The sequence below is a fragment of the Cervus elaphus genome, chromosome 13 (assembly GCF_910594005.1).
Source record: "Cervus elaphus chromosome 13, mCerEla1.1, whole genome shotgun sequence".
Classification (NCBI taxonomy): domain Eukaryota; kingdom Metazoa; phylum Chordata; class Mammalia; order Artiodactyla; family Cervidae; genus Cervus; species Cervus elaphus.
In genome coordinates, this window is record NC_057827.1 from 58,478,958 (window position 1) to 58,501,957 (window position 23,000).

At 39.7% G+C, this 23,000-nt stretch overlaps 2 protein-coding genes across 2 annotated transcripts in view; one reads left to right on the forward strand and one right to left on the reverse strand.

Moving 5' to 3' along the window:
- The window catches only part of LOC122706523 (translation initiation factor IF-2-like), a 162,386-nt gene extending 141,408 nt beyond the window's left edge, over positions 1-20,978 (forward strand). The window contains exon 2 of the mRNA XM_043921753.1: positions 20,888-20,978. The gene's annotated coding sequence lies outside the window, so the exon portion shown is untranslated. The remainder of the gene's footprint in view (positions 1-20,887) is intronic.
- The window catches only part of CATSPERB (cation channel sperm associated auxiliary subunit beta), a 114,729-nt gene that overhangs the window by 44,664 nt on the left and 47,065 nt on the right, over positions 1-23,000 (reverse strand). The window contains exons 10-15 of the mRNA XM_043921749.1: positions 20,487-20,553; positions 20,176-20,222; positions 19,411-19,575; positions 15,290-15,442; positions 12,976-13,120; positions 1,568-1,722 (exon numbers count right to left, since the gene is read on the reverse strand). Of these exons, the coding sequence (XP_043777684.1) occupies positions 1,568-1,722; positions 12,976-13,120; positions 15,290-15,442; positions 19,411-19,575; positions 20,176-20,222; positions 20,487-20,553 (732 nt within the window). The remainder of the gene's footprint in view (positions 1-1,567; positions 1,723-12,975; positions 13,121-15,289; positions 15,443-19,410; positions 19,576-20,175; positions 20,223-20,486; positions 20,554-23,000) is intronic.

Sequence of the window (23,000 nt, forward strand, 5' to 3'; positions counted from 1 at the left end):
CGGCAGTATGATGGAGCAGCCACCATCAAGCAGTGCCGTTCAGACCCACATTCTGTCATGCCTTTTCCTCTGGTCTCTGAAATTTGGGAACTCACCGAGAAGGGGAGAGAATGGGAAACAGACGCCAGGAGAATACACATGGGACTGAACATGTATTGCACTGTATTGAACAGATGGCTTAAGGACGCTTGAAAACTGCTGACAAGGCTTTAAGAGTTCTGTGTGATATCTGAGACTGGGAGTGGCAAGAATATCCCATGAAAGAATGTGCAAGTCCTGGGAATGTGCAAGTCACAGCATAGTGACTAAAAGCACAGGTCCTGAATCTGTTGCCCCAAACTGATTAGATGCCTGATTCCAGGTACTAGCCAGTGGTGTATATAATTTGGGGCGAATTATTATTTACCCTCCCTGTGCCTCACTTTCCTTGTGGGTAAAATGAGGAGAAGTAATTGTTATAAAGATTAAGTGTTCATGACAGTGTTTGGCAACTACTCAGAGCCAAAAAAGGTTTATGGATCATGTGTGTTCAGAGAGGATACAGATATAGTTTGTTTTGGGAGAGGAAGGTGATAATACTGAGTGCAAATTCCTTGAATGCACTCACCCTGAGTATAAAAACCCATTTTGGCTTTTGATTTTAATAATTTAAACTTTCACGTAAGAGAACATTTTCTACAAATTGTGAAGTTAGTGAAAATTGAGGTAACTGCTTTTTTGGTTAGGGCTACCCTGCTGATCACAGGATTTGATTTGTTTCTATACACAACAGACTGGTGAATAAATCACACAGGGAGTCACATGATGGTATCTTACTGTCACTAGGAAGTTCCACTTTTTTCTCTGCCAGTATCTCAGAAGACAGGGAAGTTAAAGCACTGCGTTCTGAACCGCAGTCTTGGCCTGGTAATTTTGAGTGATCTATTAAAACTAGAGTCACCCTTTATTCTATATCCTTTAAGTTAAAGTGCAGATTTTATTAGATCCCAGTTAAAAAACCTGTTTATTTGCTGATATATTGATGGGAATTCATTATTATGATTATGTGTTCCGTGATGAGTTTTTAGGTTCAAATATCTTTATAAGTGGCCCATTATACATTAAAATTATTAGAAAAATCTGCATGAAGTATCATCTGTGATGCAGATGATTATTCCTTTCTCTGTTAGCATTAGAAAAGGAAGAAACAAATGGGAAGGGTTAGTAAGAAAGAAAAAAGTCAAGAGTGAGAAAAACCAGAACTTATGTTTCTTTAAGGTCAACCTTGAGAGAGTCAAACTCACTGTAAACCTGGGCTGGATCTAGTTTAGAATATCTGGTGGTTTGCTGTGAAAACATTTATATGAAAATATTCCAGGTGTGTGTAAGTCTAAGCTCTGTATGGAACTTGAAAGGTTTTGGAGATGTTCCCTGATATATGAAGGTTTTTCCTTTAGTTAAAAATAGCAAAGAGTATTAAGAGTGTTTGTCCCAAGGAAAACACTTTCCTGTTTCCCTATTTCTCTGTATATAGAATATGACATCTATTAAAATAAGGCAAACTGTTTCAACACATTAGATCACTGACCTGTCCAAAAATACCTTTAGAATTTCCAAAGGCAGCAAGTGATCCACCAGCTTCAAAGTGGTCTGGAGTCAGTTTATGTATGAATCCCATGTGGTCATAGTATAAAGTGAAAATTTTATCAGAAATAGATCCAATATAACTATATTTTTCTAACCCTGTTAGGAAAGAAATGGATATCGCTTGATATTGATATGATACACTTCAGTTCAGTTCAGTCGCTCAGTTGTGTCCAACTCTTTGCAACCCCATGGACTGCAGGACGTCAGGCTTCCCTGTCCATCACCAACTCCAGGAGCCTGCTCAAATTCACGTCCATTGAGTCAGTGATGCTATCCAACCACCTCGTCCTCTGTCGTCCCCTTCTCCTCCTGCCTTCAATCTTTCCCAGCATCAGGGTCTTTTCCAGTGAATCAGTTCTTCGCATCAGGTGGCCAAAGTATTGGATGATACAACTAGAGAACTTTTAAAACTCTACCTTATAAAACTCTATTTAAACTAAGAGGTGAGAGAAGCGCTCCATAATTAGCAAATTCATGTTAGTTTTTGTTAAGTCTATGGAAAGTTTTTTTTTTTTTCAAGCTCCATTTCATTACCGAACCTGTTTGAAGCAGGTGAAGGACAGAGTGAGCAGATGTCCGGAGGAAAGAAGGCTAGCTCCCCCTGGCGGTGGTTTCTCTTCATAACACTGAACTCAGACTTCCCAGTAGGTGGAAGGCAGTGAGAAAATAACCCTCAGGGCAAGGGGAATTATCAGTAGAGACCACTGGGTCATTAGCTATACTAGGATTAATATGTTGAACCAGACATGGTTATCTCCTGTTGCTCCTGTGTCCTGCCAGTAATCTGGTGGTGCAGCAACATTCACGAGACCAGACACTGACCCACTGAGAGCGAGTGCGCCCTCTCCTGGATGGACGATGAACGCTCACGTCTCAGTGTGATGTCCAAGCCCCAGACACCAAGCCCGCTCATCTTCCCAATTTGGCCAGGGTCTCCTGGCTCATTCTCCTGTCCTAACCCCTAAATACTGGAGTGACCCAGGATTCAGTTCTTAGATCTCTTCTCTTACTCTCTCAAGATATCTGGTCCAGTTTCAGGTTTTTAAATTTTTAAATACATGTGGATGATTCCCAAATTGAAACTTCCCATCTCACTCTTTCCTGAACTCTGCTGCTGCTGCTGCTGCTAAGTCGCTTCAGTCGTGTCCGACTCTGTGCGACCCCACAGACGGCAGCCCACCAGGCTCCTCTGTCCCTGGGATTCTCCAGGCAAGAATACTGGAGTGGGTTGCCATTTCCTTCTCCAATGCATGGAAGTGAAAAGTGAAAGCCATGTCCGACTCCCAGCGACCCCATGAACTGTAGCCTACCAGTCTCCTCCGTCCATGGGATTTTCCAGGCAAGAGTACTGGAGTGGGGCGCCATTGCCTTCTCCTTCCTGAACTCTAGACTTACCTATAACTGTCTAATGACATCTCCATATGCATGTCAGCCAAGTATCTCCCACGGAACTGACCCCATACTGCACTCCTCACCCTCACACAAACTTCCTCCATGTTCAGCCTTGTTACTCACTCAGTCGTGTCTGACTCTTTGTGACCCCATGGACTGTAGCTCACCAGGCTCCTCTGTCCATGGAATTCTCCAGCAAGAATACGGGAGTGGGTAGCCATTCCCTTCTCTGGGGATCTTCTCAACCCAGAGATCGAACCATGGTCTCCGCATTGCAGAAAGATTCTTTACCATCTGAGCCACTAGGGAAGTCTTCCTCATCTCCAATAAGGGCAACTGCATTATTCTAGCTGCTCAGTCCAGAAACCATGGTGCTATTCTTAACACCTCACTTTCTGTCACACCCTGTATCCAATCCATCAGGAAATCCTACTGACTTTAGCCTCAAGGTGTATGCATGTGTGTGTGTATATATATATCTCCTAGCTTCTCTCACCAGAATCACCCTGGACAAGCCAATATATGTATTTATTTATTAAGAAATTCATGAGGAATTACCTCATGCAATTACGGAGGCTGAGAAGTTCTATGATCTGCTGTCTGCAAGGTAGAGAAGAGGTCCAATCACCAGGGGAGTTGGTGGTGTGACTCCTAGTTGGAGCCCAAAGGCTGAGAACTGGGTTGTTGGGTGGGAGAACAGAAAACAGATGTCCCAACTTGAGCAGGTGCACAAGAAGCAGAAGGGGTGAATTCCTCCCTCCTCCACCTTTTTGTTCTATTTAGCTCTTTTACAGACTGGATGATACCCACCCATACTGGGCAGGGCAGTCTATAGATTCAAATGTTAATCTGGTCCAGAAACAGCCACACAGACACGTGCAGAAATATGTTTAATTTGGGCACCCCTTGGTAATTCAGACGATAAAGAATCTGCCTGCAATGTGGGAGACCTGGGTCGGATCCCTGGATTGGGAAGATGCCCTGGAGGAGGGCATGGCAACCCACTCCAGTATTCTTGCCTGGAGAATTCCATGGACATAGGAGCCTGGTGGGCTACAATCCACAGGGTCAGAAAGAGTGGGACACGACTGAGTGACTTTCACTGGCTCAGTCAAGTCAACACATGAAATTAACCACTACAATTACTAAGGTTCAATATGCCGTATTTCATCTATAAACATAAGGTAGACTTTTTTCATATTTTAACATCATGGAAATGGACGTTTTATAATTGATGTCTTATAATCATCATCCACTAGGTGGCAATCATGCCATAGTAGTCAATCAGCTACAGGGGATTATAGCAATACTTTGTCTTCGTTCTTTATATTGTCATTACTTCCCCGGATCACTGGTATAACACATGTTGAGTTATAATGCTGCTTAAAATGCTTTAAAATATTACAATATAATTTCGTATTGAAACAAAATTATTGTGGGTTCAGCAAGAGAGGAAAACAAAGCACGGCCTATATTCATCAAAAAAAAGCAAATGGCACTGAAGAATTACCACACTACCACATTTTCTTGTAGAACAATCACCAACTATTTTACATGACCTAAGAGGAAAGAAGCCTATAAGCAGATGAAATTACATGTTTTACTTTGAAGATTCACATGAATTTATTGCCTTATCACACACCAAGTTGGGGAAATAATGTCAGTATGATCATTGTTAAAACACTGTGTTAAAGTTTAACTGGAAGAGTTTTTCCTTTCTTTGTGTGAATAGAACCAAGTGTATCTTACACTTAATAAAGCTTATATTTGATGAAATATGTTTATAACATTCTTCTGTTGGTTTTGCATATGAACAACTAGTTGTGCATGAGCAGTTGCTCAGTCGTGTCAGACTCCTTGTGACCCCACGGACTGTAGTCCGCCAGGCTCCTCTGTCCATGGGATTTTCCAGGCAAGAATACTGGACTGGGTTGTCATTTCCTCCACCAGGAGATCTTCCTGACCCAGGGATCAAACCCGCGTCTCCTGCGTTTCCTGCTTTGGCAGGCTGAGTTTTTACCACTGAGCCACCTGGGTTGAATTGACTCCAGATTCTTAGGTAATCTTTTTCTCCAAAGTTTCTCTAAAAGAATATGTGATATTATTTGTTGCAGCAGAGAAAAAACCAAGGTTGGCTTGATTCTTTTGTGCCTTTAACATTGATTTACATTTTCTACTTCAAATAATCCAGAAGTATTTTCGCTTTTATTTTTGGTTTTGCTTTTAGTTAAAAATTTAATGTCTTATCAACTTTTGTTTCCTTTATTTTTACTATTTTCAGTATTGATTCATTCATTCATATTGGAGAGCCACAATGTGCCAGGAAGAGAAATACACAACCACCACCTTTTTTCATCACAGAAAATCCCCACCGCTTATAAGTTCTTAATCTTTAGCATCAATATTTGTCATCTGAAATTCTACTTACTTATTCATTCTATATGTAGATATGTTTCTATAGTTTATATCTATGATTTTTAATAGTTTATATTGTCAAGTTAGTTTTCTTAAGTGTTGATTATTTTTACTATTTCCAAAGTAATCTTGCTTAGTCTATTTTGACTTTTATTTCTAATATGTGTTTATTCTCTATTTGACTATTCCCCTGGATCCATTCTCTGACTCTCTTCCTGTTTGGTGCACTGAAAGGCTCATCCCTGTGAATTTCAATCTGTTGCTGTTCAGTCGCTAAGTTGTGTCTGACTGTTTGTGACCCCATGAACATCCAGCTTCCCTGTCCTTCACTATTTCTCTGAATTTGCTCAAACTCATTTCCAGTGAGTCAGTGATGCCGTCCGACCATCTCACCCTCTGTTACCTTCTCTTATTTCCCTCAATCTTTCCTAGCATCAAGATCCTTTCCAAAGAGTCAGCTCTTCACATCAGGCCAAAGTGTTGGAGCTACTTGTTCTCTGTTTCTGGCAGGTTTCTGATCGCCAAACCAAGTAAATGGAGAGCCATGTATCATTTACCCAGCTCAACCTCTGACAAGCTGTGTGGCTTTAATCATATTAGTTTAATCTGTAAAAGTAATCTAACATTACCCACTTCACCTTGGTGGTTGTGAATATTAAATGAGATGATACTTGTAACACTCTGAACACAACTGCAGTAGCTCAGTGTGTGGGAGCTATTAATGTTATTTGTCTTTGGGTATGACATTATAAATGAGAATAAGGCATAATGTTTCATAACAGAGTTTCCCTGCTTTAGGGTTGTTCATAGGATCCTACTTCTGTAGATCCTAAAGATCTACCACCACCACCCCATCCCTGCCAGAGGATTCTGGGAAGATGGTAGAGTAGGTTGCACTAGGAATCTCTCTCCCCATGTGGACAACAATTGCACTGGAAGAATCTATCGGATGTAACTCTTTGGGAACTCTGGAGTCTATTGAAGGCTTGCAACTTTCAGAGGAAGACGTGGATAGTAAATTGTGGTTAATTTCAGCTCTTAACACAGTAGAAGTTACCCATCCTCCATTTTCAGTCTCATGGCAAACAATTATGCATATGTTTCTGGGGCAGTTGCACACAGCTTACAGGAACCAGGGTGGGCAAAAAGAACTTTGTCCTCCAAATATTGTGGAACTGTGTTCTGTTTGCTGATTGTGGTTTCTTACCACACAAATGCAGACAAAAAGGAGGGTGGCCATTATTTTGCACATCTCTCAGTGTTGCAAGTCCCACTCTCCCCTGGCTGAAATGACTTCCAGGGAATTTAAAGGGCTTGGGCTTTCCCCCCTTATTTGCTCCTTAATTTCTCCCTTTTTTCCCTTTTTAGAACGAGACATTAAAGACTAGACATCTGAGTTATTATCAAAAAGACTAAAGATAACAAATGTTAGTTAAGGTTTAGAGAAAAGAGAACACGTGTACACTGTTGGTGGGAATGTAAATTGGTGCAGCCACTGTGAAAAACAGTGTGAAGACACAATAAAAAATTAAGACTGAAAATACCATATGATCCAGCAATTCAACTTTTGGGTATATATCCAAAGGAAATGAAATCACTATCTTGAATAGATAGTTGCATCCTCATTTTCATTAAAGCATTGTTCAGAATAACTGAAACATGGAAACAACCTAAATGTTTATCAACAGATGAACTGATAAAGAAAATGTGGTGCATATACACAAAAGAATATTATTTGGCCACTAAAAGAAGGGAACCCTGCCATATGCAACAGTGGAGGAAACTTGAGGGCATTATGCTAAATGAAATCAGTCAGAGAAAGTACTACAGGACCTCATTTATATATTGAACCTATAAAAAACTCAGTATCACATAAAGTATCTCCTCTGACCACAAGGAGATGATGTAAAAAAGTCATTAACAAAGAAACTGTAAAATTCCAAAATCGCGGGAACTAAATAAAGCACATTAAAACTAGCAACTACCAAAGAAGAAATCACAAGGGAAACTGTGAAATACTTAGAGGCAAATGAAAATGAAACTACAATATGCCAAAACTCACGGGATGAAGCGAAAGTGGTACTATGGGAAAAATTTATTACTATAAATATTTACATTAAAAATAAGGAAGAAACAAGAGCCTATTATATGGAGTGAAGTAAGTCAGAAGAGTAAAACAAATATCATATATTAACATATATGTATGGAATCTAGAAAGCTAGTACTGATGAACCTGCTTGCAGGGCAGCACTGGAGACCGCAGACATAGAGAGGAGACTTGTGGACACAGCAGTGGAGGAAGAAGGAGAGAGTGGGATGGATGGAGAGAGTAACATGGAACCAAATACGCTACCATCTGTAAAACAGACAGTCAATGGGAATTTGCTGTATGGCCCAGGGAACTCAAACTGGGGCTCCGTAACAACCCTGGAGAGGCGGGATGGGACAGGAGGTGGTAGGGAGTTTCAAGAGTCAGGGGACAGAGGTATACCTATGGCTGATTCACACTGATGTATGACATAAACCAACATAATGTTGTAAAGGGATTATCCTTCAATTAAAAATAAACGCATTTTTTAAAAATAAAAAAAAGGAGTAACTGAGTGAAGGGAATCAAAGACTACAAAATTTCAATTATAAAATGAATAAGTCATGGAGATGAATAGAAATATCTTGAAGATGCTGCAACTTTGTTTCTAATAAAGCAAATATTGCAATAAAGTGAGTCACATGAATTTTTTGGTTTCCCAGATTACATAATGCACTGATCTGATCACTGATGAATGCAAAGAAATAGAGGAAAACAATAGAATGGGAAAGACTAGAGATCTCTTGAAGAAAATTAGAGATACCAAGGGAACATTTCATGCAAAGATGAGCTCGATAAAGGACAGAAATGGTATGGATCTAAAAGCAGCAGAAGATATTAAGACGCGGTGGCAAGGACATGACCCAGATAACCACAATGGCTTGATCACTCACCTAGAGCCAGACATCTTGGAATGCAAAGTCAAGCGGGCCTTAGGAAGCATCTCTACAAACAAAGCTACTGGAGGTGATGGAATTCCAGCTGAGCTATTTCAAATCCTAAGAGATGATGCTGTGAAAGTGCTGCACTCAACATGCCAGCAAATTTGGAAAACTCAGCAGTGGCCACAGGACTGGAAAAGGTCAGTTTTCATTTCAATCCCAAAGAAAGGCAAGGACAAAGAATGTTCAAACTACCACACAATTGCACTCATCTCACAAGCTAGCAAAGTAATCTTCAAAATTCTCCAAGCCAGGCCTCAATAGTACATGAACCGTGAACTTCCAGATGTTCAAGGTGGATTTAAAAAAGGCAGAAGAACCAGCGATCAAATCACCAACATCCACTGAATCATCGAAAAAGCAAGAGAGTTCCAGAAAAATATCTACTTCTACTTTATTGACTATGCCAAAGCCTTTGACTGTGTGGATCACAACAGTGGAAAATTCTTCAAAAGATCAGAATACCAGACCACCTTACCTGCCTCCGGAGAAATCTGTATGCAGGTCAAGAAGCAAGTTAGAACTGCACATGGAACAACAGACTGGTTCCAAATTGGGAAAGGAGTATGTCAAGGCTGTATATTGTCACCCTGTCTATTCAACTTATATGCAGAGTACATCACGCAAAATGCTGGGCTGGATGAAGCACAAGTTGGAATCAAGATTGCCGGGAGAAATACCAATAACTTCAGATATGCAGATGACACCATCCTTATGGGAGAAGAACTAAAGAGCCTCTTGATGAAGTTCATGAAAGAGGACAGTGAAAAAGCTGACTTAAAACTCAACTTTCAAAAAGCGAAGATCGTGGCATCTAGTCCCATCACTTCATGGCAGATAGATGGGGAAACAGTGGAAACAGTGACAGACTTTATTTTGGGGGGCTCCAAAATCACTGCAGATGGTGACTGCAGCCATGAAATTAAAAGACGCATACTCCTTGGAAGAAAAGTTATGACTAACCTAGACAGCATAGTAAAAAGCAGAGACATTACTTTCCCAACAAAGGTCCATCTAGGCAAAGCTATGGTTTTTCCAGTAGTCATGTATGGATGTGAGAGTTGGACTATAAAGAAAGCTGAGCACTGAAGAATTGATGCTTTTGAACTATGGTGTTGGAGAAGACTCTTGAGTATCCCTTGGGCAGCAAGCAGATAAACCAGTCAATCCTAAAGGAAATCAAGACTGAACATTCACTGGAAGGACTGATGCTGAGGCTGAAGCTTCAGTACTTTGGCCACCTAATGTGAAGAACTGACTCATTGGAAAAGACCCTGATGCTGGGAAAGATTGAAGGCAGGAGGAGAAGGGATGAGAGAGGATGAGATGGTTGGATGGCATCACCAACTCAATGAATATGAGTTTGAGTAAACTCCAGGAGCTGGTGAAGGACAGGGAAGCCTGGCGTGCTGCAGTCCCTGGGGTCACAAACAGCTGGACACCCCTGAGCTACTGAACAACAACAACAACAGCATTGTACAGGAGGCAGAGACCAAAGTCATCCAAAGGAAAAGAAATGCAAGAAGGTAAGCGGTCGTCTGAAGAGGCTTTACAAAGAGCCAGGAAGAGAAGAGAAGAGAAGGGCAAGGGAGAAAAGGAAAGATAAAACCAAATAAATGCAGAGTTCCAGAGAACTGCAAGTAGAGATAAGAAGGTTTTCTTAAATGAGCAATGCAAATAATAGAGGAAAACAATACAATGGGAATGACTAGAAATCTCTTCAAGAAAATTAGAGATATTGAGGGGTCATTTCATGCAAGGATGGGCACAATAAAGGACAGAAATGGTATGGACCTAGCAGAAACAGAAGATATTAAGAAGAGATGGCAAGAATACATAGAAGAACTATACAAAAATGGCCTTAAAGACCTGGATAATCGTGATGGTATGGTCACTCACCTAGAGCCAGACATCCTGGAGTACAAAGTCAAGTGGGTCTGAGAAAGTATTACTACAGCAAAGCTAGTGGGGCATAATGGAATTTCAGCAGAAATATTTAAAATCCTAAAAGATAATGCTGTTAAAGTGCTGCATTCAATATGTCAGCAAATTTGGAAAACTCAGTAGTGGCCACAGAACTGGAAAAGGTCAGTTTTCATTCCAATCCCCAAGAATGACAATGTCAAAGAATGTTCAAACTACCGTATAGTTGCTCTCCTTTCACATAGTAAGGTTATGGTCAAATCCTTCAAGCCAGGCTTCAACAGCATGTGAACTGAGAACTACCAGATGTACAAGATGAATTTAGAAAAGGCAGAGGAACCGGAGATCAAATTGCCAACATTTACTGGGTCATAGAAAAAGCAAGATACTTCCAGAAAAACATCTATTTCAGCTTCATTGACTCCACTAAAGACTTTGACTGTGGATCACAACAAACTGTGGAAAATTCTGAAAAAGATGGGAATGCCAGATACATTATCTGTCTCCTGAGAGACCTGTATGTCAGTCAAGAAGCAACTGCTAGAACCGGACATGGAACAAATGACTGGTTCAAAAAATTGGGAAAGGAGTACGACAAAGCTATATATTGTCACCCTGTTTATTTAACTTACATGCAGAGTACATCATGTGAAATGCTGGGCTGGATGAAGCACAAGCTGGAATCAAGATCCTGGGAAGAAATATTAATAACTTCAGTTATGCAGATGATACCACCCTTATGGCAGAAAGTGAAGAAGAACTAAAGAGCCTCTTGATGAAAGTAAAAGAGGAGAGTGGAAGAGCTGGCTTAAAACTCAACACTCAGAAAACTAAGATCATGGTATCCGGTCCCATCACTTTATGGCAAATAGATGGGGAAACAACGGAAACATGACAGACTTTGTTTTGGGGGGCTCCAAAATCACTGCAGATGATACTACAGCCATGAAATTAAAAGATACTTGCTCCTTGGAAGAAAAGCTATGACCAACCTAGACAGCATACTAAAAAGCAGAGACATTGCTTTGCCAACAAAGGTCCATCTAGTCAAAGCTATGGTTTTTTCAGTAGTCATGTACAGATGTGAGAGTTGGACCATAAAGAAAGTTGAGCGCCAAAGAACTGATGCTTTTGAACTGTGGTGTTGGAGAAGACTCTTGAGAGTCCCTTGGACAGCAAGGAAATTAACCCACTCAATCCTAAAGGAAATCAGTCCTGAGTGTTCATTGGAAGGACTGATGCTAAAGCTGAAGCTCCCATAATTTGGCCACCTGATGTGATGAACCGACTCATTGGAAAAGACCCTGATGCTGGGAAAGATTGAAGGCAGGAGGAGAAGGGGGCAACAGAGGATGAGATGGTTGGATGGCATCACTGACTCAGTGGACATGAGTTTTAGCAAGGTCCAGGAGTTGGTGATGGACTGGCAACCTGGCGTGCTACAGTCCATGTGGTCACAATAGTTGACCTGACTAGTGATTGATCAACAATAATAACAACCTCTTCACATCCAGCAGGATTATTGCTATCAAAAGACCAGAAAATAACAAGTGTTGGCAATGTTGTGGAGAAACAGGAACCATTTTACACTGGAAGTCAGAATGTAAAATAGTACAGTGCTGTGTAAAATAGTATTGCAGATTCTCAAAAAATTAAAAGTAGAATTATCATATGATTCAGCAATGCCACTTCTGAGTATATACCCAAAAGAGATAAAAGCAAGTCTTAAATATGTATCTGTATACCTGTGTTCGTAGCAACACTATTAGCAATAGATAAACATGGAAGCAACCAAAGTGTCCACTGATGGATGAATGGACAAGCTAAATGTCATCTATACGGTACAATTATTATTCAGTCTTAATCATGAAGAAAGCCTTGATACAAGCTATTATATGTATGAATCTTAAGGCCATTATGCTAAGTGAAATAATCTAGTCACAAAAGGACAAATATTGTATGATTCCGCTTATATGAGGCACCAGAGTAATCAAAATCATAGAAACAGAAAATAGAATGGTAGTCGTGAGAAGCTGTGGGGAAGAGGGGTGTGGGGATTTATTTTTAAAAGGTATAAAGTTTTAAGATGAAGAGAGTTAATGAGATGGATGTTGGTGATGGTTGCAGAATATTTGCATGTATTTAATACCACTGAGGGCTTCCCAGGTGGTGCTCGTGGTAAAGAACCCGCCTGCCAATGCAAGAGATGTAAGAGATGCAGGTTCGATCCCTGGGTCGGGAAGATCCCCTAGAGGAGGGCATTGTAACCCACTCCAGTATTCTTGCCTGGAGAATCCCATGGACAGAGGAGCCTGGCGGGGTAAGTCCATAGGGTTGCAAAGAATTGGGCACAAGTGAAGTGACTGAGCACGTATCCAATAACACTGAACTATATACTTAGAGTGGTTAAGATGTTAAATTTTGTTACGTTTATTTTTTATTACTGTAAAACATTTTAAAAAGTCCATCTAAAACCCCTAATATGTCTGAGACCTTAGGATTAGTTCATTAATATGGCAGATTTAAAAATACATCTTCTAACCCTTGGCTCACAGGTAGTGCTTATACCAATAAAAGTGAATTCCTCACCTGCTTTTGTCAAGTAAACCTTTCCACTTTGGGAAACAAGAGTAATATCTGAAGTATAAAAACTATGGTAAGTATTCTTTATGATATCATCATGAAAGTCAGCTATTAAATCAAAGGTGTTGCCTCCATCAATTGAAAGCCATACCTAAGGGAATAGAAAGACAATACCTCACTGAACAGCTATTATGTAACAGCCAGCAATTACCTAATCTTCCTACATAAGAAAAGTCATTCAGCATAACCATACTCCCACATCCATCATGCATTCATCCCCCCTCACACACACACACAAGTGTAATGACTCCTTACCTACTTGGTCAACCCTCTATTCCCTTCCTAGAGTGTGCAACAGTGCATGTGGCAATCTTCAGTTTTATAAAAGAGGCATAAAAGAACAAAGTTATTTCATCATCTCTCAACTGGGTCCTCCTTGTCCATAAAAGGATGAAGGGTTGGATGAATTGCTATATAGAGGAGAGTGCTTACCCATATTAAGATGAGACTTTTGTGCTGAATTCCTCTATTCTAAAAGGTTTTTGTTTGTTTGTTTTTTGCAGTATCTTCAGAGTTTTCTACATATAGGATCATATCACCTGTGAACACAGATAATTTTGCTTCTTCCTTTTATATGCAGATACTTTAAAATTTCTTTTTCTTGTCTAGTAGCTCTGGTCAGAACTTCCAGTACTGTATTGAATAGAAGTGGTGCGAGTGTGCTTCCGTGCCTTATTCCTTATCTTAGAGGAAAAGCTATAAGTCTTTCACTGTTGAGTATAACGTTCATTGTGTGTTTCTTGTATATGGTTTTCACCATGTTTAGGTAGTTTTCTTTTATTTCTAGTCTACTACATGTTTTCATCATGAAAGTATGTTGAATTTTATCAAATGCTCTTTTGTATCAACTGAGATTATGTTGTGATTGTTTTCCCCCTTCGTTCTGTTAATGTGGTGTATTACATTGTTCAATTTTCATATGTTGAACCATCTCTGTGTTACAGGAACAAATCCCACTTGGTCGTAGTATGTATAATCTTTTTAATCCCATTGCCAAATTCATTTTCCAAGTATTTTGTTGAGAATTTTTGTATCAATGTTGTCTAGGGATTTGATTTATAGTTCTCTTGTAGTATTCTTGTCTGGCTTTGATAGGTTAATGGTGGTTTCAAAGAATGACCTTGGAAATATTCATTCCTCTTCATTTTTTTCTTCCCTTTGGTAAGAGTTTGAAGAGGTTTAGTGTTAATTCTTCTTTAAACATTTGGACCAATTCACCAATGAAGCCATATGGCCTTGGACTTTTCTTTGTTGGGAGGTTTGATTACCGATTCAATTTCCTAGTTATTGGTCTGCTCAGATTTCCTATTTCTTCATGATTTAAGAATTAGTAGGCTGTAGGTTTCTGGGAATTTACCCATTTGTTCTGGGTTATCCAGTTTGTTAGCATACAACTATTCACAATATTCTCACATCCTCCTTGTTTCTGCGGCATCAGTCACAACATCCCCTCTTTCAATTTTTAGATGAATCTTCTTTTTCTTAGTTTATCTAGTTAAGTTTTGTCAATAAACCAGGTCTTAGTTTAACTGCTTTTTTTCTATTCCCTATTACATTTATCTTTCCTCTATTCTTTATTATATCCTTCTGTTTGTTAGCTTTTAGTTTGTGGCTCTTCTTTCTTTAGTTCCTTAAGGTGTAAAATTAGGTTGTCCATCCTCCTAGGCAACTATTTAATTCTGTTGTCTCTTTCCTCAAACCCCCTCCTCCCTACATTTCTCCTCCATCATCACTCATAAATAATTTTGATTTTTTTTGTGAGAAAATAGAAGATAAATTCCCACATCCTCCATTACCATAGCTCCCCACCTATCTGCTTTTGAACCCCAAAACCCTCCCTCCCTCCACTTACTATTGTCTGTGCTAAGATCAATCTCTTTACTAGTTCATATAGATTATCTCCTCTCACCTCTTCAGAAATGTCTCTCCAGCAGTTTGCTCTCTTTCCTGCATCATTAATTTTTCCCTCTCTACCAAATAATTCCTGGAAGCACACATCATAATTCCTTCTATCTTAAAAAAAAACTCTTTTGACCTTCCCTTTTTCAAATACTGTCACATTTCCCTGTTCCACTTTTCAGCAAAACTTTGCAAAAGATTTGTTTGTATTCACTGTCACTAATTCCTTTCCTCTCATTCTCTCATTAGGCTTTCTACCTCCCTGACCATCAGACAACTCCATTCTTAATGTATAACCACTCAGCATGGAGTAAGTGAAGAATTTACATCTATACTAGAGTGTAGTTTAATCTATACATACCTGATTACCGTAAGCATACAGAAAATGGCTTCGTGGGTGGAATATCATTCCAACAGGAGAAGAGAATGATGAAGGAAAAGAGAAAAATGGAAATCTTTGTATTAAGTCTGGTTTGTTGTGTTTTAGGATCCTCACAGAGACAATGGTATTTTTCTAGAAACAGATAAACAAAGAAGGAGCAAATTGTAAGATTTCTTTCCACCAACAGTACTAAGTATATGTTACAATTTTTAGAGCTTCTTGTTACTTGGATTTTGATTAAGATAGGGATAAAACCTTTAACAGCATAGAATTGAAAGGATTAGCAACTATTGGTATCTCTTTACTCTGCCTCCCCCTACTGTATAGGTCCATCTTGTAGATATTGAACATGAAGTAAAGAGGATTAAATTATTTGTCCAAGGTTCTATAATAAATGTCAAAGGGGGGGCGGTTATTGTAGAATCATTACTGAACTCGACAGACTCCAATGCCCATTCACCAGAATCATAATGTCAAATTACTTTTTAAAATATGGACACCTAGGCCACACTATAGTTCTGTCAGATCATGATTCTGATGGGGATCAGAATATGAACCCCAAGGTATGACACTTTGGTATAAAGTTTATTTTATACTGATATTTTAGATTCAAAAAATGCAGGAAAAAAATTTCTTCCCTTATCTGACTAAAAGCAGCAACATCTAGGATATAAGTGAAAAGTGAAGTCACTCAGTCATGTCTGACTCTTTGTGACCCCATGGACTGTAGCCTACCAGGCTCCTCTGTCCATGGGATTTTCCAGGCAAGAGTACCGGAGTGGGTTGCCATTTCCTTCTCCAGGAGATCTTCCTGATCCAGGGATTGAACCCAGGTCTCCTGAATTGTAGGCAGATGCTTTACCATCTGAGCCACGAGGCAAGTCCTTCTGGGATATAAGGCTGCCATTAATCCTTCTTCAGAGGATATCTACTCCCAGAATGCAGCATGTGAACAAAACCTACCCCAGATCCCTTCTTCAGGGGAGCTTTAAGGCCCACAAGAGACAGAAAAATCACTCAAATTTGTTCAAACAAATATTATCACGGACTTTCTTAACTCCTATTTGTTCCCCTGTAAACCCATTATCTTTTCACTTGCTTTCTTTTAAGTATCTTTCTCACTCAATTCCTTAAACTATTAAGATGGTATATAACCTCCAAAATTTAACTACCTTTTGAGTTATTCATCACTGACTTTCACCCACATGTGTGTGCATTCAGTTCACAGTCAATTGTGTCTGACTCTTTGCAACCCCCATGGATTGCAGCATGCCCGGCTACCCTGTCCATCACCAACTCCCAGAACTTGCTCAAACTCATGTCCATTGAGTCGATGATGCCATCCAACCATCTCATCCTCTGGGGTCCCTTTCTCCTCTTGCCTTCAATCTTTCCCAGCATCACGGTTTTGTCCAAGGAGTCAGTTCTTCGCATCAGGTGGCCAAAGTATCGTAGTTTCAGCTTCAGTCCTTCCAGTGAATTTTCAGTCTTGATTTCCTTTAGGATTGACTGGTTTGATCTCCTTGCAGTCCAAGGGACTCTCAAGAGTCTTCTCCAACACCACAGTTCAAAAGCATTGATTCTTTGGTGCTCAGGTTTCTTTATAGTCCAACTCTCACATCCAATACATGACTACTGGAAAAACCATAGCTTTGATTAGACGGACCTCTGTCAGCAAAGTAATGTCTCTGCTTTTTAATATGCTAAGTTGGTCATAGCTTTTCTTCCAAGGAGCAAGTATCTTAATTTCATGGCTGCAGTCACCATCTGCAGTGATTTTGGAGCCCCCCAAAATAAAGTCTGTCACTGTTTCCATTATTTCCTCATCTATTTGCCATAAAGTGATGGGACTGGATGCCATGATCTTCATTTTTTGAAAGTTGAGTTTTAAGCCAACTTTTTCACTGTCCTCTTTCACTTTCATCAATAGACTCTTTAGTTCTTCTTTGCTTTCTGCCATAAGGGTGGTGTCATCTGCATATCTGAGGTTATTGATATTTCTCCTGGCAGTCTTGATCCCAACTTGTGCTTCATCCAGCAGAGCATTTCACGTGATGTACTCTGCATATAAGTTAAATAAGCAGGGTGACAATATACAGCCTTGACATACTCCTTTCCCAATTTGGAACCAGTCTGTTGTTCCATGTCCTGTTCTAATGTTGCTTCTTGATCTGCATAAGGATTTCTCTGGAGGCAGGTAAGGTGATCTGGTAGTCCCATCTCTTGAAGAATTTTCTACAGATGCTTGTGATCCACACAGTCAAAGGCTTTGGTGTAGTCAATAAAGTAGATGTTTTTCTGGAACTCTCTTGCTTTTTTGATGATTCAGTGGATGTTGGTGATTTGATCTCTGGTTCTTCTGCCTTTTCTAAATCCACCTTGAACATCTGGAAGTTCACGGTTCATGTACTGTTGAAGCCTGGCTTGGAGAATTTTGAAGATTACCTTGCTAGCTTGTGAGATGAGTGCAATTGTGTGGTAGTTTGAAAAATCTTTGGCATTGCCTATCTTTGGGATTGGAATGAAAACTGACCTTTTCCAGTCCTGTGGCCACTGCTGAGTTTTCAAAATTTGCCGGCATATTGGGTGCAGCACTTTCACAGCATCATCTTTTAGATTTGAAATAGCTCAACTGGAATTCCATCACCTCCAGTAGCTTTGTTGGTAGTGATGCTTCCTAAGGCCCACTTGACTTCACATTCCAAGATGCCTGGCTCTAGGTGAGTGATCACGCCATCATGGTTATCTGGGTCAGAAGATTTTTTTTGTATAGTTCTTCAGCATCAGACTTTCACCAGTTTCATCTACAACTGGGTGTTGTTTTCACTTTGGCTTTCTCTCTTCATTCTTTCTGGAGTTATTTCTCCACTCTTTTTCAGTAGCATATTGGGCACCTACTGACCTGGGAAGTTCATTTTTCAGTGTCATATCTTTTTGCCTTTTCATACTGTTCATGGGGTTCTCAAGGAAAGAATGCTGAAGTGGCTTGCCATTTCCTTCTCCAGTGGACCACATTTTGTCAGAACTCTCCACCATGACTCATCCGTCTTGTGTGGCCCTACACAGCATGGCTCATAGTTTCACTGAGTTAGACAAGGCTGTGGTCCATGTGATCAGTTTGATTAGTTTTCTGTGATTGTGTGTACATTGCATGCATAAATAATTATATTCTTTTCTTTTATTAATCTGTCTTTTATCAGTTTAATTTGCAGGGCCCTAATTAGAGGGTGGACTTCCCTGGTGACTCAGAGGTTAAAGCGTCTGCCTGCCATGCGGGAGACCTGGGTTCGATCCCTGGGTTGGGAAGATCCCCTGGAGAAGGAAATGGCAACCCACTCTAGTATTCTTGCCTGGAAAATTCCATGGATGGAGGAGCCTGGTAGGCTACAGTCCACAGGGTTGCAAAGAGTCAAGGGTAGAGGAAAAATTTTTATCCCCTAAAATCATGTGGGTAGGGCTTGTTCCACTTTTTCTTCATTTAAACTAACCATTTTATGGAAACTTAAATAGATACAGACCAAATACAGTTTATACTCCCCTGAAGAATAAGCAAAGCAGAATCATTATACAAACAGCATTGAATTTTGTATTTTCATCAAACTGAATGATAATCAGAGACAAGACATCTATAAGGTATCAAGTGAAAGTGAAAGTCACTCAGTTGTGTTCAACACTTTGTGACCCCATGGACATCCCTGGAATTCTCTACGCCAGAATACTGGAGTAGGTAACCTTTTCCTTCTCCAGGGGATTTTCCCAACCCAGGGATCAAACCCAGGTCTCCTGCATTCCAGGCGAATTCTTTACCAGCTAGGCCACAAGGGAAGTCTAAGAATACTGGAGTGGGTAGCCTATCCCTTCTCCAGTGGATCTTCCCGACCCAGGAATCAAACTGGGGTCTCCCACATTGCAGGCAGATTCTTTACCAACTGAGCTATCAGGGAAGCCCATAAGGTATCAAAGTATATTAATTATCATAAATAATTTCACTGTAGCCAATTTTTATCAACTTACACTGCCAAAGAAAACAAGAACTTAGAAATAAGTTTTGGTCAGGTACATTTTCATTACTGTGGGGTCAAGAGCAATCCCCTCTGGGCTTTAAGGCCTACCTGGTTATGGAAGAGGTAGACTGCAGAACTTTGCTCTTGGTCAACAAGAACTGTTATCACAGTTGAAAGAATAGTTTTGGTTCCTTTTGGAACAGGGGGTAAGCAAGGTAACCATTCAAGAAATGGTTCTTTACTGTAAAAACAGGAGTTTGCCTACAAAAAGAGAAAGGAAAAGTTAATGCCATTATTGAACTCTAAAAGTCCTCATTAGCTCCTATAGGCAAATAAACCAATGGACCATTGTGTTGTTATCTTCTGGGGGAAGAGAGTCCAGAAAACATGGCCAAACATCCCTTTCTGGCATGAACTGCTAGATAATTGCTGCTGCTGCTAAGTCGCTTCAGTCATGTCCGACTCTGTGTGACCCCATAGACAGCAGCCCAGCAGGGTCCTCTGTCCCTGGGATTCTCCAGGCAAGAATACTGGAGTGGGTTGCCATTTCCTTCTCCAATGCAGGAAAGTGAAAAGTGAAAGTGAAGGCACTTAGTCATGTCCCACTCTTAGCGACCCCATGGACTGTAGCCCACCAGGCTCCTCCGTCCATGGGATTCTCCAGGCAAGAATACTGGAGTGGATTGCCCTTTCCTTTTCCAGTTAGATAATTACCATTAAACCCAAGTAGAAGCACCACTGGGAGCAAAGAGTGATTGTTAAGCTTTTCAGCCTGTAGAATTGCCATTCTTCAGATTAATAACAACCTATGAAATTATGCACAGCAAGATTTCTTACTTTTTAAAATATTGAATATCATACCTCACTTAAGGTCCTGTTTCTGTCAAAGGTGATAGTAACATAATCAACTATAAAATATAAAGGTACAGAAATTATAAGTAGCATCTATATTTTTAAATGTATCCTTAAGTATACTCAAATACAATTTTCTTGCATTTACATCAGGGCATGCTTATTGCCTTATATTTAAATTAATCCCCCCCCCCCCCCGCCCAGTTTTAGGCTCTTAACTTATACAAAACAAATTTATCTTTATGTTTAATTCTATTTTTATTTCATTTTATCTAATCTATATGTGCTATCTACATTGAGAAAAGCTTATTAAAATTCACCTTCAAAGTGTTCTCTGTTAGCAAAACATCTTTCATTATACCACAGTTTTCCTTTGATGTAGTCAACCTACATAAATAAACAAAAGTATCATTTAGACAATACATAGACTTAACATGTAAGATAGAAAAACAGAAAATTTAAAAGTTAGATAGTTCAGAAATGTGAGGCAAATAAAAAGAGAAAAACTGTATGCCAACAAATAAAAGGTCATAGAAAGAGGGCAGGAAACAAGAATATGGTTTTTGAACAACGCACAAAAAAGGAATAAAAAATTTTGCTTGATTAGCATATGTTAATGAAGATGCTGCTATCTATGAATTGTCTATCTGAGGCTCCCAGGAGATGTTGATCTTTCAGTACAGTTAAAACAGGCCATATGCTTTCTTTTATTCTCCTTCAGCTGCAGCTTGGTTTAAGGAGTCTTCCCAGAAGCCTGACAGCAGCACAAAGCAATAAGAAAAAAATACAGGTTTTGAAAAATTGGTCATAAGAGAGAAACTTCCAAGAAGGTAAGATTATACATGTTAGATATGAGTTATATGCAAGAATTTGAGATGGTTTTCTTATAGGTATCTATGAAAAAATGTTGCCTGCCTGCAGTAAACAAAGGATTTGCAGCCATCAAGCCACTACAACCACTACAACCACGACTGTGAACCCCGAGTGAACTCAGGATGGAGACAGATGGGCTGCCTGCCTGCTGCCAGGCCCTCAGTCACTGCAGCCAGCCCCCAAAGATGCACCCTGAGGAGACTCAGGGTGAGAAAGCACAGGGTACCGGTCCCAAAAAGCTGAGGTGCACATCAAAGGAATGATTTCAGGGACCCCAGACTCTTGCATCTTCCCATACATAGAAAAGCACTAAATTCCTTGAGATATCTGGTTTTCTTTAAAGAAAACTTTTGATGTTCCAACTACCTGGTCTTTGCTGCAAAAACTCCTTATATGTCCTGGTTCCCCTTTCCCTCTTGGGAGCAGTCTCTCAGAGCAATCTGAGAGGCTGTGTCCTGGGCTTATGTCCTCAGTTTTGTCCACAGAATGAAATGTAACTCTCATCATTTAGATTCTGTAATTCTTTTCACTTAACATAGGAAGACTCTGACTCTCAAATTATTGTTGAGACAAAAGGAAGACCTTCTTACATTTTTAAAGACCAATAATAAAATCTGCATAATCTGTACAATAAAAGCCTTTAAAATATTTTAGAATAGACTGTGGTGATGGTTGCACAACTGTGAATATACTAAAGGTCATTGAATTGTACACTATAAGTGGGTAAATATTATGCTATGTGAATTATATCTTAATAAAACTGCTAAACAAACAAACAAGCCTTTTAAAATGGAATACACAATAATTTATTTGAATTTCAATCTAAGGCATTATATCAAATGAACCTGTTGAGTTCTCATATAAATCTTTAATGTTTTAGAATATTGTAATTATCATGACTATATATGGGCAATTAATATAGAATCTCTACCGGGTCCTGAGATTCCTTTTTTTTTTCTCTTGCTTTTTAGATTTCTTTTTTTCCCCCTACCTGGAATAAAACTGATAATACTTCAGTGAATATTCTTGGGGATAATTTAATCTGAACAGGCTGACTTTATTCCAAGGATGAGCTCATGCCTCAGGCCTGATTTAGAGTCACAAAGATGGGTCAGGAATGAACACACGATCCAAGTCAGGTTAATGAGTCGGCCCTAAGACTTGGAACTACCAGAAAGAGATATTTGATTCCTGCGGGGATTGCGAAATTGCTTGCACGGAAACTTGGTGGCCGTTCTTACTGACAATTGGAACAAATCCACTGAGAATGAGGTTAATGTAGAGGAAAGCAGACTCAAATGCTGAGAAGACAAGAGTTTGATGGACACTTGTTAGGCACAAAATCCAGTCATGTCTGAAAGCCAGAATCTTCATTCCTTGAATTCCCTGCTCACATGAGCCAACAACTGCATCTCCTTTGCTAAAATCAGATTTAGTTGGTTTCTGTCATTTGCTTTCAAAATGTTCTGACTATCTGTTTGGAGAGAAAATATAGTTTTTGTTTGTTTGTTTAAGTTTCTACTTTGATTCATGAACCAGGCCAAGTTTTAATATAATGCTATTTAATCACTTCAACTCTAAGGGGTAGATAATGTTATGAACATTTTAAGATGAAGAAATTGAGGCCAGAAAGGTATGTGACTGTCCAAAGTTCCATGCTGCATGGCTACTAACCTCCTACAAGACTGGACTCCTGTCTGTCTTCATTTATTCACTCATGGATTCTGCAAATATTTATTTGAATTGACCTATGTGCAAGACAGGGTGGTAACTTATTAGCATACGCCAGTAAATAAGGTAGTTCTTGACATGAAACCTAAAATCTGGTGAGGCAAGTCAGAGGGCTCAACAGACAAAATAGGGTGACAAATGATAGCCATTAGTGGTGATAGCATTGAGACTGTACAGGAAAGGCACCCTCGGTAGTCACAGAGGGGTTATTGAAGAAGCGGTAGGAACTC